This window comes from Oncorhynchus mykiss, chromosome 15 (genome assembly GCF_057628025.1).
Source record: "Oncorhynchus mykiss isolate SJ-2025 chromosome 15, ASM5762802v1, whole genome shotgun sequence".
Classification (NCBI taxonomy): Eukaryota; Metazoa; Chordata; class Actinopteri; order Salmoniformes; family Salmonidae; genus Oncorhynchus; species Oncorhynchus mykiss.
Window position 1 is genome coordinate 24,044,802 of NC_143036.1, and position 15,150 is coordinate 24,059,951.

General features: G+C 43.3%; 1 protein-coding gene across 2 annotated transcripts in view; it reads left to right on the forward strand.

Annotated features, from left to right (window-relative positions):
* Positions 1-973: 973 nt before the first annotated feature.
* prex2 (phosphatidylinositol-3,4,5-trisphosphate-dependent Rac exchange factor 2) overlaps positions 974-15,150 on the forward strand; it is a 203,376-nt gene continuing 189,199 nt past the window's right edge. For both annotated transcript variants that reach the window (XM_036944100.2, XM_036944101.2), the window contains exon 1: positions 974-1,589. In XM_036944100.2, the coding sequence (XP_036799995.1) occupies positions 1,431-1,589 (159 nt within the window). In that variant the 5' untranslated portion in view covers positions 974-1,430. The remainder of the gene's footprint in view (positions 1,590-15,150) is intronic.

The following is a 15,150-nucleotide window of genomic DNA, read 5'->3' on the forward strand; positions in this document are numbered from 1 at the left end:
CATATTTGTATGGAGGCTTAATTAACTCAATGATTTTTAATTTAAATGTTTTACTGTTTGCAAACTGATATGTGACACATAGTACTATCAAAATAACATGCAAAACAGGCAACCCTCCCCCCCAGTTTTTATATTTAATTTTTTTTTAGCTAAAAATGTAGGGCTCAAAACAAGTGGGGCTCTGCCCTGAATGACAGATGGCCAGTAAGCCACTCTGGATAAGAGCATTTCCTAAATTACTAAAGTACATTTATTAAACATGTATAATAATAACTACTCTCTCACTTTAAATGTCACTTTTGCGTTAGGCTAATACATAACTTCTAAACCCCAGATAGCAGGCCTATAAATAGTGAGAAACTCCAAAACAGTATGTCTGGGTTAGTGTTATACCTCTACCATGCATCCCATGAACATTTCCCCTCCATACTGTTGGTCTGAAGGTAGCAGGCTGTGTTGTTTCCAAAAGGACACCTTAATCCCTATTTAGTGCACTATGGGTCCTGGTCATAAGTAGTGCACTGTGTAGGGAATAGAGTGCCATTAGGGACATGTCATTGGGGACATAACCTGGGTCTCCTGGCGGCCATTCCCAGGGTTGGTTTCCTGTCCTCTCCGTGGTGGTGGTTGGGTGGAAGCATAGAGCTAGATAGAGGACTCTAGTGCACAAAAGCCTATTTTATCAGCGCAATTGAGGACTTTCACCATTTTGAATTAGTCAACTGGGTGGGACTTTCTATTGGTTAAGGAAGGATGACATAATTTCATCCAGGTCATCGGGGGTCAGCCAATTAGTTATACTTGTGAGAAAACATTCCACGTTTGTAGTAAATCACCAACCTTGGCTTCATACCATTTCAAACAACACACTCCAGGTGGTAGTATGCACCCTTTCAGTTTGTTTACAATCCCATAGAAATTGTAGAAGAAGAAAATGTACTATTTTAAAATGGAGTTGGCCCTGCCACTGCTCATAGACTCCACAATACGACATATACACTGTTGCGTCGTCTAACTATCTCTATGGGTGGAGGAGCGAGAACGAGTTAGGAGGCTGGAACTGGGATGAAGGTCTAAACAGGAGTCAAATAGTTTGACTGATGTCCAGAGGCGTACTGCTGTTGTGTTTCACAGCTTTCCTTTCTCTCAGTCAGGCAGGCGTGTGAAACTAAGCGAGGGTCTCCGCATTTGATCGTGAAATTTGAGCGTTTATAGCGGCGAAGTTGTCAAATTGATTTTTTTTGTTTTGGCTGTTTCGTACAGTGTGTTATAAAGGGCCTTTTATTCATTGGACTGAGTGCGTTTGCACCGCAGTGAGTGAGTGAATGGAGATTCACCTCCACTTTTAAACCATGTTGCAAACTTTTTTCCGGCAACAATTGAATTAAACTTTTTAATACCAAACGTTCCGCAGACAATATATCGCCTTCATGAATTGCGTTATCACCATGACTGATGAAAGCAAAGGAGAACACGGGAAAGGCGAAAGCGGGAAAGATTTGGAGAAACAGCTACGTCTGAGAGTGTGTGTTTTGAACGAACTTCTGAAGACTGAACGGGATTATGTCGGGACACTCGAGTTCCTTTCAGTGAGTTCATAAAGTTGTATTATTTAATGAAGTAGCCTATTTAATATCTCCCAGATATATTCGCTTGCTGCAGGAAATCTCACAGGTTCAGACAACAAACGTGCCTATTTATTATGCAAGGGGTATAGGAGTCCTCCGACTCCCAAGCAGCAGAACTCATGCGGTTCACCTCAAAACCAGAGTCGTGCATTGCCTGTCAATCTCATTGATGGTGAAATTCAAACTATAATTTTGTCAATCTCAGAGTAAGCCACTGTTTCATTATCTAGCGCAGTTGAGGGTTTACCAGCAGAAAATCCGCATATGTCTCTTTCCTGCAGAGTTTGTAGCCGAGGCCTCTTCTCAAAGGAGATTACCTTTTCAGATTAAGTGTGAGAAATTAGGAAAGCAGCAATTTTGACGGGATAAAGGAAGGCATTCTTCTCTGTGACTTTCTGAGACCAGTGTGACTGTTTAATCCTATTCGCAGATTATTTCAATAATACAACTTTATAATCGTTTTTTTGCTAAAGACAAGGCTTCCTTTATTGTAACAAGACTCCACTGAGAGATTTAGATGCAGGCCTATTTTTCTGATATCTAAGTGTCTACAAATAATACACAGTTAAATATTAACCTGCTAGAACTATACGTTTCCCTGGGACTTTGCAAGTTTCATGCAATGTGAATGTGGCTTGAACACAGTGTCTGGGTGATCAATCGAACTTGGAAGATGATTATATTGTGATTCTCATACCAGCCATAAAAGTGGTCTGAAAACCTCTACAGCAAATACCTGGGAGTTGAGCTCTTTGCCAAAAGCTGAACCAATACACACACAAAAACAGGTGCCAACAGAGACACAGGTGGACCTAAAATCAAAACCACCCGTACTGGCACACAGCTGTTCTCTTGCACACCACTGTGTGTGTGTGTGTGTGTGTGTCTGGAGTGGACTCCCCGATGCTGCCTGGCCTGAACGGTAATGCAGGACTTGGCTGGGCCATAAGAATGACATTCTGTCAGCTTAATGGCGTTACTAAGAAAACAGCCAGGCTCAAAGGCAGGAAGGACGGAAAGCCACTGCTGTTTAAAAATGCACACTGGGTCTTGGATGCCCGTCTATGCATGCGAGGCAACTTGAGAAAGCTGTTAGCATATTTTCTAAATGTAAATGAATTGTCTGTAGAGTAATTTATGTCTCACTTTGTTAGACAATGTTTGGCTAGACACGTTAATGACAGCGAAGGCGACTTAATACATAAGCAAGGTCTGGGAGTTTTTCTAAGGAGATCCGAACAGGAAAACTCTGGGCCTTTTCATAACTTGTGATTATGACTGTGTTATTAAGTCTGCATACATGTGAAGAAAGCTTTTCAACCTGTCATTTACAACCCGGGAGGTAACCACTGGTCAGACTCAGGATAGGGGCCATATGTATCAAGCGTCTCAGAGTAGGAGTGTTGATTCAGAATCAGTTTTGCATTTAAGATCACAATGAATACGATTACATGGACACTAACAGGGACCTGATGCTAGATCAGCACTCCTACACTGAGACACTTGATACATACGGCTCCAGATCTAGACGGTGTCTGTGTATTCTGACCACCATGGCTCCCCCCCACATTACTTTCCCAAGACTTTGCTTTCCTTTCCCTGTATGGTGGGGGTGGGGGTGGGGGCTGGAGGCACTGTGTTGTGTGTCATTAAGAAGGTTATTTCCCAGACCACATGTTCTGTATGTAGACATTCCTCTTCCTCTATGCCTTCTTCTCTCCCTCCTTCAATCCCTTCCTTCTTTCTCTCCCTCCCTCCATCCCTCTGCTCCACAGATGGCTCCAATGGACTGGAGGGAGGGAAGGAGAGAGGGATGGATGGATGGAGGGAGGGAGAGAAAGAGAGGGGGATGTTGGGAGGGAAGGAGAGCGAGGGATCGAGGGAGAAATGTGGGATGGGGGGTGTAGGAGAGAGGGAGGGAGGGGAGAAGAGGGAGACGAGGAACTAGGAATTACTTTTAGCTTGATACAGAGCAATCCTTCTGGAATAGTCTCTTCCTAGAAAACATCCCACCATCATTCCATAATTGGGTTGAGATAGAATGGAATGGATAGAGGCAATGGTTATGTCCCAAATAGCACCCCATTCCCTACATAGTGCACAAGTTTTGGTCAAAAGTAGCACACTAAGTAGGGAATAGGGTGCCATCTGGGAATCACAAATAGCATGGGAGTGTCCTCTCTCTGTCCTGTGTTTTTGGGAATGCAACCCCTGCCTCCGCCCCCCCCTATGGTGCTGTGACTGGGATTCATTCAAGGAGCTGGCTCTAAAGCACTGGCAGGAAATCAAACATTTGTTTATTTATGTGTCAGTGTTATCGATAGTGATACTTCTATCTATGCTATTTTTCCAAGTAGTTATGACATTTTTCATATATATTTCCTTTAAGCAGCCTCGCATTTGCTCAACCAAACTACTGTAGCTTTACAGTTCAGTGGTAAACAAGTAACATTTTGCCATCTCCAAGGCCTGAATATGTTCAAGCTGAGAGGTTCATATGATGTTGATGAAAGGTAAGGTGCCCTCTCTGAGACATGGTGAGGGAGGGAGAAAGAGATGAGCCTACTTCTCCTCGTCACTCTTATCATGTGTGTGGGGGGGGGGTGTCATCATCTGGGGGTGAAATAACACCCCTGGGGCTGGGAAGTGAGAGAGCCCTGACTGATCATTTTCATCTGATGCTCTTCATTAGAAACACACATACTTCATCCAAGCATCTGATCCTTGAGGTCCTCAACTCTGCAGTAACAATCCATGTTCTCGTCACGTGGCTTTGAGAAAGAACTGAAGTTCACCAGCCCGCACACCTTTTTGCACCGCAGGAAATCTGAGAGGAACTTTCACATGAAGGGTCTGGTATTATCTGGATTATCGATGTCTAACATCCAAATATCCATCTCTTACTCAACACAGGCCAGGGGTTATGCGCCCTGGTCAAAAGTAGCTGACTATAGGGAATAGGCTGCAATTTGGGAAACACAGGCAGACAGTTTCAGACTCTGGTCCAAGAGGGCATGTGTGACTGTTTTGGGGGTCGCGGTCTGACTCCGGAGGGATGAGCCAGGAGGATCTGCCAGGGGGAAAAGGAGTATAAGGGGGCAAAGGGGAAGACATTACCAGGAGGGTGCAGGTGGGGGAAACAGGGTTAGGTTAGTGACGTGGATGCCTAGGCTTGGTGCCTGTTCTTGTAAACCATATTTCCTGGTAGAGGCAGGAATTCCTGAGAGGTTAAGAATTGCAGGGGAACAATGAAAACACCGTCCGGCCAGTAGCTAGCTGCCTGCTGGAGTTCAGCTCAGAGGAAACTAAAGGCTTCTCGCTACTGCATCCCAAATGGTACCCTATCCCCTCCATAGTGCACTACTTTTAACTAGAGCCCTATATAGGGGAATAGGGTGCCATTTGGGACTCGGACCACTGCCTAACTACTGAACCCTAACACGACCTGCCTGGCTTCACAATACAATAAACCACAGTACACTATCTACAGCTGGGGCCTGGGGCAGTGGAAAACGACATGGGATACTTTTTAATGTTGTCCCCGGTCCTCTTTAGAGAGGTTTCTCAAATGAGCAGGGCCCACAGGGAATAGGGTGCCATTAGTGGCACAGCCCATGTTTATTCTGGACAACTTAGGGACAAGAAAATGACATGGTCTTTCAAAAAAAATATCTGGTTGAAGGAAACAAGGGATGGATGAAAAGGTAAACTGAGTGTAAACTAAACTCTCCTGGTGATTGCGTCCCGTGCTTCTCCTCTTGCGGCAGGTGTTTTTGTGTTACTGGGTACTCTGGAGGCCTGGCTGTGACCGTGGCATTGTTGACAGTTTTGGTTTTGAGCGAGGGGGACAATGAAACCCACTCCGTTGCACGATAAGCACTTCAGTGAGAGGGTGTCGTGAGGGAGAGAAGGGAAGCCTTTTCTGTGAGACTTGTAGGATTGCGTCTCAAATGGCACCCTATGCCCTTTATAATGCACTTTTGACCATGGTCCATAGGGCTCTGTAGAGAATAGGGTGCCATTTAGGATGCAGGCAAAGAAGCAACTCTCTGTGTAATACATTCCCCTAGGCTCTGCTGTGTTAGTGGTTTTCTCTGCAACCCTCCCTCCTTTCCTCCCCCTTCTCGCTGCGACAGCTTGTGGAACCGCAAAGAACCATAAATTGACCACCTAAATGTAATGTTTTTAAAACCTTGATAATCCCACTCGTAAAACGAGATTTGACGTGAAACTAAATGTGACTCAATAAACTCTGACTGAATCACTTTTCCATGCAGGCTTTTCAATAATTCATCTCTCTATCAACGTCTTTATTTTATCTCTGTGTATATTTGGTCGTCCGCGGAGTACATTTCCCTTCAGTGAAAAGCCATAAAGCTAAACCTGCGGTAGTTTGATATTAATTAAAGCTTGTAAATCAGAACGTTTTTGAGCTGAGACGGGGAAACAGGGCTGATGAGGAAAACACAGACGCGGATCTCTCTCTCTCAATCTGTGTTGGGTTTGTTTACCGTGCTGTCAGGCTGGTGATCTTGTTTTTGTGTGTCACACATGACCAGTGGTGAGCACGGTGTGTGTATGTGTGCGCATTTGGATGGGGGCTCCATATCCTCTGGACGGACATCCAGTGACCCCAGTGTCGTGACCTCTTGTTCTCCTCTCCTTCCTGTCGGTTAATCTGAAGACTTCACTAAGTTCCTCCCCCGTTCCCCCTCCTGACCCACCAGCCCCCTGGTGTTCTGGAAACGGCAACAGACGATGTCGACATACAGTGTGTCCCTACTCAATCAAAACACATGCATGCGTTCGGATTAAAACATACGCACGCTAACGTGTGCTACTGCTCAGATAGGAAAACACTCACACGTCGTGGAGAGTGCAGAGGAACGGATCAGTCCTGTTTATTACCCATAGGCACACTGACTTCACACATCACGTAGCTCCTCATCACCCAGGGCCCTAAGACTGACCCCCCTACCCCTCTCACCTTCTCACCCCCTGCCCCTCTTGATGAAACCTCTAACTCCCCTGCTGCTCACCCATACCCCCCCCCCCCCCACTCTACCTAATACTGTCACCTCTCCCTCCGTTCTCCCCCCCCTGCTCGTCTCTTTCCATCTCCCACTTTCACCTATGACCCCTCTCATCTGCAACCCTCTCACCCCTTTACTCTCACTGGACCAAACCATAGCTAATGGATCTCTCTCTCTCTCTCTTCTCTCCACCCTGCCGTCCCACCGGCTGCATATGTTCCGTCCATTATTAACATGCATCCCAAATGGCACCCTATTCCCTATATAGTGCACTACTTTTGACTAGGGCCTATAGGTCAAGTGCACTACATAGTGAAAAGGGTACCATTTGAGACACAGCCTTTGTTGACAAGGAGAGTTGTATTTTTCCAGTGCTACTTGCAGCATCATTAAGATCTCTATCTCTCTAATCAGGCAGGCCTGACAAAAACACACACACACACACACACACACACACACACACACACACACACACACACACACACACAGGGCTGGTTCTTTTCCAGAGGATTTGTTCTCATGGGGGGGGGATTTTTTTTATCCTCCCTCCCTCCCTCTATCCCTTTATCTTATTCTATCTTATCCTCAGCTCTGCCCAGAGCCTCTTCTCCCAAGGTTTAGAGCAGGCTTGTTACACACACTGTGTGTCTTTATCTGAGTGTGTGTGTGCGCACAGAGATTGTGAGAGAAAGAATATATGTTTTTTCTCCTGTCCTCTCTTTTTTTATTCTATTGGGTCAGTGTCTCCAGTGTGTGAAAACAGCGAAAACATTGTGTGGTTCTTTTCTTTCTGTCCGTCCTCCTTCTGAGGCCCTGAAGAGTTGCAGCAGGTATCTCTGTCTGCATTCTAATCTCACACCGGCCAATGAACCGACCAACCAACCAAGGCATAAATAGACTGGTTTCATCATAACTCTGCTGGTTCAGGAGCATGTAATCACCACCCAAGTTTATTTCCCATAGTTGTTGTGTGTGTAGTTGGAGTGTTTCCAAGTCTGTTGTGTGTATTCCTGTCTGATTTTTTTGTTTGTGTGTGTGCGCGTGCAAACTAGGGATGGGCACGGTTAATCGAATATCCGAACAAACGTTAATATTCAAATGAATTCATGTTCATTTTTGAAAACATTTTGTAGGCCTATTTTAATAATGAACAAGCGTTGTTAAATGACATTATCCGTGAATCATTTTGACCTGCAAGGATATACCATTTGAAATTCTAATTTTAATAAACCAACTTTTGAATGTAGTTTTTGTAACGGTGCATTGAGCTAACATACTGCTGGGCATTTAGCCCTCCAGGAAGTCCTATTTCCCCCACTTCAAATAGCAATCACAGGCACTCACCTAATGGAGTTTCCATAATACCTGACACAGAACAATGCAAAACACTCACCAGAAAATATTTTTTTGTAACTGAATCAGTTCTATCATTGCGAAAATCAGACTTCTCTTTCGTAGTTGCTGTTAGCCAAACTATCGAAGAAAAGCAGAAACTCTGCTGTTTACCTCTGCAATGTGCATTTGAGTCATTCTGATTGGTTGTGAGTCCATCCCTAGTGTGTGTGTGTGTGTGTGTGTGTGTTTGGAACCTAACCTGAGCGCTAGACTAAATGTGTCTCTGTTGGCAGAGCTGAATGATTGCAGGGATTAACTATCTGGTAGAGCAGAGCACTGGAGTGGAGAGAGTGGAGACTAGGTGCACCTCTAGATCCCTTATCAATTCAAATGTTGGACAGGGCTAATTAAGTAAATACCTATCTCTTTTTCCCGTGTGGCTTGGGGATTTACCTTCTGACTTTTCAGTGAGGTTTTATTCGTTAGCTCTTAGAGAATGAGAGACTTACATTTTTTTCACAAATTAAGATTTTATTTAATTGAACTATTATGATATAGTGATATTGGATCATTCTCCTGTATCATGCTTAATTACACCAAAATAAAATACACTTAGTGACAGAATATGGAGAATGAACAGAGTGCATCTTCATGACCCAAAATGTATTAAATGCGTAAACAGAATAATAAAGACCTTTGCCATTACAAATGTTGACATATACGACAGAGAAAAGCCAACCCTTAAAATAATTTGGGATGCTTTTAAGGTGTACATCAGGAGAATGATAAGTTAATTATTTATTTTTTGGAATTTAAGTAGGAATATGATCTTTTACATTTGAAGAGAGCCAACAACTACAGGTTAAACTCAAATAAAGTGTGCTATTTATTTTATTGTAAATAAACCTGGTAAACACCTCTGAGGCCTCACAAAAATAATACAGTTGAAGTTGGAAGTTTACATACACCTTAGCCAACTACATTTAAACTCAGTTTTTCACAATTCCTGACATTTAATCCAAGTAATAATTCCCTGTCTTAGGTCAGTTAGAATCACCACTTTATTTTAAGAATGTAAAATGTCAGAATAATAGTGGAGAGAATTATTTCTTTCAGCTGTTATTTCTTTCATCACATTCCCAGTTGGTCAGAAGTTTACATGCATTGCCTTTAAATTTGGGTCAAAAGTTTTGGGGAAGCTTTCATAAGCTTCCCACAATAAGTTGGGTGAATTTTGGCCCATTCCTCCTGACAGAGCTGGTGTAACTGAGTCAGGTTTGTTGTCAGGTTTGCAAACCGTAGTCTGTCTTTTTTATGGCGGTTTTTGAGCAGTGGCTTCTTCCTTGCTGAGCGGCATTTCAGGTTGTCGATATAGGACTCGTTTTACTGTGGATATAGATACTTTTGTACCTGTTTCCTCCAGCATCTTCACAACGTCCTTTGCTGTTGTTCTGGGATTGATTTGCACTTTTCGCACCAAAGTACATTAATTTCTAGGAGACAGAATGTTTCTCCTTCCTGAGCGGTGTGACGGCTACGTGGTCCCATGGTGTTTATACTTGCGTACTATTGTTTGTACAGATGAACGTGGTACCTTCAGGCATTTGGAAATTGCTCCCAAGGATGAACCAGACTTTTTTTCTGAGGTCTTGGCTGATTTCTTTTGATTTTACCATGATGTCAAGCAAAGAGGCACTGAGTTTGAAGGTAGGCCTTAAAATACATCCACAGGTACACCTCCAATTGACTCAAATGATGTCAATTAGCCTATCAGAAGCTTCTAAAGCCATTACATAGTTTTAATGACTCCAACCTAAGTGTATGTAAACTTCCGACTTCAACTGCACATGTCAAACCAGTTATAATTATTTAAGATAAATAGACATTTTAATAGCTTCTATAGAAATGAATTAAATAACAGCTTGACTGATCCTACAGCTTTCTATCTTCAGGGTTATTAAATCTAGAAGAAGATTTAGAAGAGAAAGAGCAGGCAGGCCAGGGAGAGAGGATGGGCAGGCAGAACCGTGCGCATATGTCATCGTAATCTGCATCTCTCAATGCCTTAATTGTCTTGCATGCCTCACAAATTCTTCCTCTCTGGTTTTATTTAAATGACACAACTTTCCCCAGGCCTTCATAGCCATATAGTCTAGTTAGGCAATAACACAGAAAATAATGTTTAATAATAACTGCACTGTGAATTAAAAAAATAATTGACTCCCTTTTTGTGATATCCAATTGCGATCCAATTACAATCTTGTCTCATCGCTGCAACTCCCTGACGGGCTCAGGAGACGCGAAGGTTGAGTCATGCGTCCTCCGTAACATGACCCGCCTAACTGCTCTTCTTAACACACGCTCGCTTAACCCATAAGCCAGCTGCACCAATGTGTCGGAGGAAACACTGTTCAACTGATGACTGAAGTCAGCCTGCAGGCGCCCGGCCCACCACAAGGAGTTGCTAGAGTGCAATGAGCCAAGTAAAGCCCCCCTGGCCAAACTCTCCTAACCCGGACAACGCAGGGCCAATTGTGCGCCGCCCTATGGGACTCCCGGTCACGGCCGGTTGTGACACAGTCCGGGATCGAACCCGGGTCTGTAGTGGTGCCTCAAGCACTGCGATTTAGTGCCTTAGACTGCTGCACCACCCAGGAGGCCCTGCACTGTGGTTTTAATTATGTGGGGGAAAAACATTGTTTTTAGGATTTTTCTTAACGTTAAGGATCCTAACTTGGTTTAAACGTTCACACCCCTATTACAAACAAAGAACATGTTTCAGTATAATACAGTATGCTACAAAACAAGATGTAGATTTATCAATAATGGCTGTTAATGCCGAAAAGGCTTTCAACCGTCGTGAATGGCCTTTTCTATTCAAAACTTTGGATGCCTTCAACTTTCCAGCTCAAATAATACATTTAATAAAAAATCTTATGTACATATTCTAAAGTAAAAATGTACAAACATAATGCATTATCTGATGAAATTGCTTTAGAAAGGGGTACAAGACAGGGATGTCCTGTCTCCCTCCTCCTGTGCACTGGTAATTGAACAGCTTGCAGAAAGAATTAGACAGGACCCAAACGTAACAGTTATCAGTATGGGTAAACATAAATATAAACTAAACTTATTTGCAGATGATCTCCAATATTATACCTGACTAATATTGAGAAAACAATGCCTGCCTCGTAAAATTAATGTAGAACCAAACAGACAATGGCAATTAGAAAAATAATAACTCATGATCTACAGCAATCCTTTAAGTGGACCAATGTTCAATACTTAGGATGCTTATCCAGTGTTTTCGTAAAGTTTTCAGACACCTAGACTTTGTTCCACATTTTGTTACGTTACAACCTTATTCTAAAATGGATCCCAAAAAATGTCCCTCATCAATCTACACACAGGTGTACCCCACCGAAGACATTCTTTAATGAAGTATACTCGGCCATAAGACAACTCATAGTATAAAGGAACGTTTTTCATTTCCCAAATTCTGAGGGTGGTTTTAACCTTTTGTGTTTTTATTTCACCTTTATTTAACCAGGTAGGCCAGTTGAGAACAAGTTCTCATTTACAACTGCGACCTGGCCAGGATAAAGCAAAGCAGTGCGACAAAAACAACAACACAGAGTTACACATAAACAAACGTAGAGTCAATAACACTAGAAAAATCTATGTACAGTGTGTGCAAATGTAGAAGAGTAGGGAGGTGAGGCAATAAATAAGACATAAAGGCGAAATAATTACAATTTAGCATTGATACTGGAGTGATAGATGTGCAGATGATGATGTGCAAGTAGAGATACTAGGGTGCAAAAGAGCAAGAAGATAAATAACAGTATGGGATGAAACTTCCAGCCTTGGAGTTGTATCAACACGCCACCCAAGGATTTTACTGTTGTTAACAGTGGGTACAGTACATATTGAAGATGAACATGCTCATCCCCGGAATCTTTTCATGTGTCTGTTTTCAAAGGACAGAGCTAAGAACATGAACAACTTCATAGTTAAGAACACTATAACAATATGGAAGAAAATTAAACATATTCTAAAAGAACCACTATCACTCCCTAAAAACACACCCCTATGGAACAATCTTTAGATAGCTTTTCAGAATTCACAGATAAATTGGCCCACATAGAAAACTAAAGGCATAGAAACCATAAATGACAGGAAATACAATTATTTCCATGACAGAATTAAAAAGCCATTTTGGACTAACCCAGATAGACATTTTCAAAGACATTTTGCAACTTAAGTTTTATAACACAAAATGTTGATCTGAAATCTATTTGACACAGAAAAGAATACTCGTATGATAGGTAAGTTTTCTATAAATCCTTGCAGAATGCATATCCAACTGACAATCTCTTAGAAAAAAAGGAACTATTGGAACCAAGACCTAAAAATAACTGATATTGGCAAGAGTTGTAGGGAATGTTGAAACTTTAACAAAATGACAATTAACAAAAATGGATGCTTAAATCCAGTAAAAACGAATGTACATCATTTATTATAGAAGAGACACAATTCACAAATTCTACAGCCCAATGGCAGAGTCATGTCTTAAGTGTAAAATGAACAGTGACGACTCAGTGATTCATGCCTTCTGGGAGTGATATAAAGTCCAAAAGTTATGGGCAGAGTTAGAAAGTTGGCCTTCAGAAGTTTTACAATATAAATGGACTTTTAATCTGCCTGTCTACATATTTCAAGATATGTTATATGAGGGTGCGGTGAGCTACCCAGTGGGTTCGACTCTATTTGACAATTATTTTGAAAACTTTTGCTTAAAAACTGGAAATCAAGTGAATGTCCATCATTGGGACGGTAGAAGAGTCCAATTCATTATTATTATTTGAATATTGAAAGGGTGTGGGCGACAGAAAAGGGCAGAGTGGTGCAGTTTGAGGTCATGTGGAATCTTTCAAGCCGTGGAGATTGAGGCAGTGGGAGCGTGAGGGTCTGGGCAGGGGGGATTTCGTTGACGTTTGTCTGTTGTCTTTTGTCTGTGAATGTTTTGTGTGGGAAAAAAACATTTACAAAAATGTCATTGATTCAAAGCTGCAGACATTGATAATGAAGACATGGCTTAGATTTATGGCTTAGATTAACTACAGTCATCCAAGCAAAAAGAAGACCCTATATATTGTCATATACAGTCTAAAGAAGATCCTATATATTTTGTCTCTGGGTCTGGGAATCTTCCCCCTCCCTCTTGTGAATAAGCTGTGGTAGATTGGTGATTTAACTTGTGATTTTGAGTCATGTAGGTGTAAATGATACCAATGCATGATGTGTGGTGTTTGCATGGAATATTTTGCTTCCCCTTGTGTGACTGTAAGCAGCCTCGGTGGTAAGTCTTTCTGGAGTGTCAGAGTGAGTTCCTCTGCTTTTGTCTCTGTGTGGTCATGCAGCCAGACCTGCCTCTCCCCAAGCAGGATCTCCTTCCTTCCTTCCTTCCTGGCCCTCCCCTTCTTTACATTGTGCTACAGGTTTCCTGTCACACACACACACACACACACACACACACACACACACACACACAGGCACGTGCAAGGACTCCAGCAATCTCACACACATACGGACGCACGCACGCACACACACACACCACATCCTATGGAAACACACAGCCTCTTTAGAGATGCCCTGGCATCTCTAAATATATATGTGTGTCTAGGGGCTCATCTTGTACTTAAAGGTGGGTCTTTGTAGAGAAGTGGGTATCTTTTGGTTTTGCTTTGCCAGCTGCCCACCCAGTTCATGGGCGCTCCACGGTTGACTTGGTGTCAGAGTCAACCTTTCTACAGAGGACACTTGTGAATCTGGCATCATCCACCCTTACAAAGGGCTCAAATGTCGAGGCTGGCATGCTGGCACGCTTCACTGTGGGCATGGGGTACTACCCCCTAGACCCATCTGTTGAAATACATGGCAGAGTCGTCTGCAATGCCAGCCTAGCAACATCCTAGTGCCCTCGAAGCTCATCACTAAGCTAAGGACCCTGGGACTGAACACCTGGATCCTGGACTTCCTGACGGGCCACCCCCAGTTGGTGAGGGTAGGCAACAACACATCCGCTACGCTGACCCTCAACACGGTGGCCCATCAGCAGTGCGTGCTCAGTCTCCTCCTGTACTCCCTGACAACAACCTCTCCCTCAACATCCGTAAGACAGAGGATCTGATCGTGGACTACAGGAAATGGAGTGCCGAGCACGCCCCCATTCACATCGACTGGGCTGCAGTGGAGCGGGTCGAGAGCTTCAAGTTCCTCGGTGTCTACGTCACGAAGGATCTATCATGGTCCATACACCCCAACAGTTGTGAAGAGGGCACGACAATGCCTCTTCCCTCTCAGGAGGCTGAAAAAATTTGGCACGGGCCCTCGGATCCTCAAAGTTCTACAGCTGCACCAACGAGAGTATCTTGACTGGCTGCATCACCACTTGATATGGCAACTGCTTGGCATCCGACCGCAAGGCGCTACAGAGGGTTGTGTGTACTACCCAGTACATCACTGGGGCCGAGCTCCCTGCCATCCAGGACCTCTAGCAGGCGGTGTCAGAGGAAAGCCCCGAAAATTGTCAAAGACTCTAGCCACCCAAGCCACAGACTGTTCTCTCTGCTATCGCACAGCAAGCGGTACCAACGCATCAAGTCTGGAACCAACTGGACCATGAACATCTTCTACCCCCAAGCCATAAAACCTCTAAACAAGACTGCAAGATAGCTAATCAAATGGCTACACAGACTACCTGCATTGACTCTTTTTAAAACGAACTCTCTTGCACTGACTCTATGCACACACACTGGACTCTACCCACACACTCACACATACTTACAACAACACCCCAACAAACACACAAACACACACACAAACACATTTCATGCACACACATGCATACTGACGCCACACAGACACATACATACTGACACCACACACTTTCACACTCACCACATGCACTGCTGCTACTGTCTATTATCTATCCTGTTGCCTAGTCACATTACATCTATCTATAGGTACATAGCTACCTCAATTACCTCGTACCCCTGCACATCAACTTGGTACTGGTACTCCCTGTATATAGCCATGTTATTACCTCGTACCCCTGCACATCAACTTGGTACTGGTACTTCCTGTATATA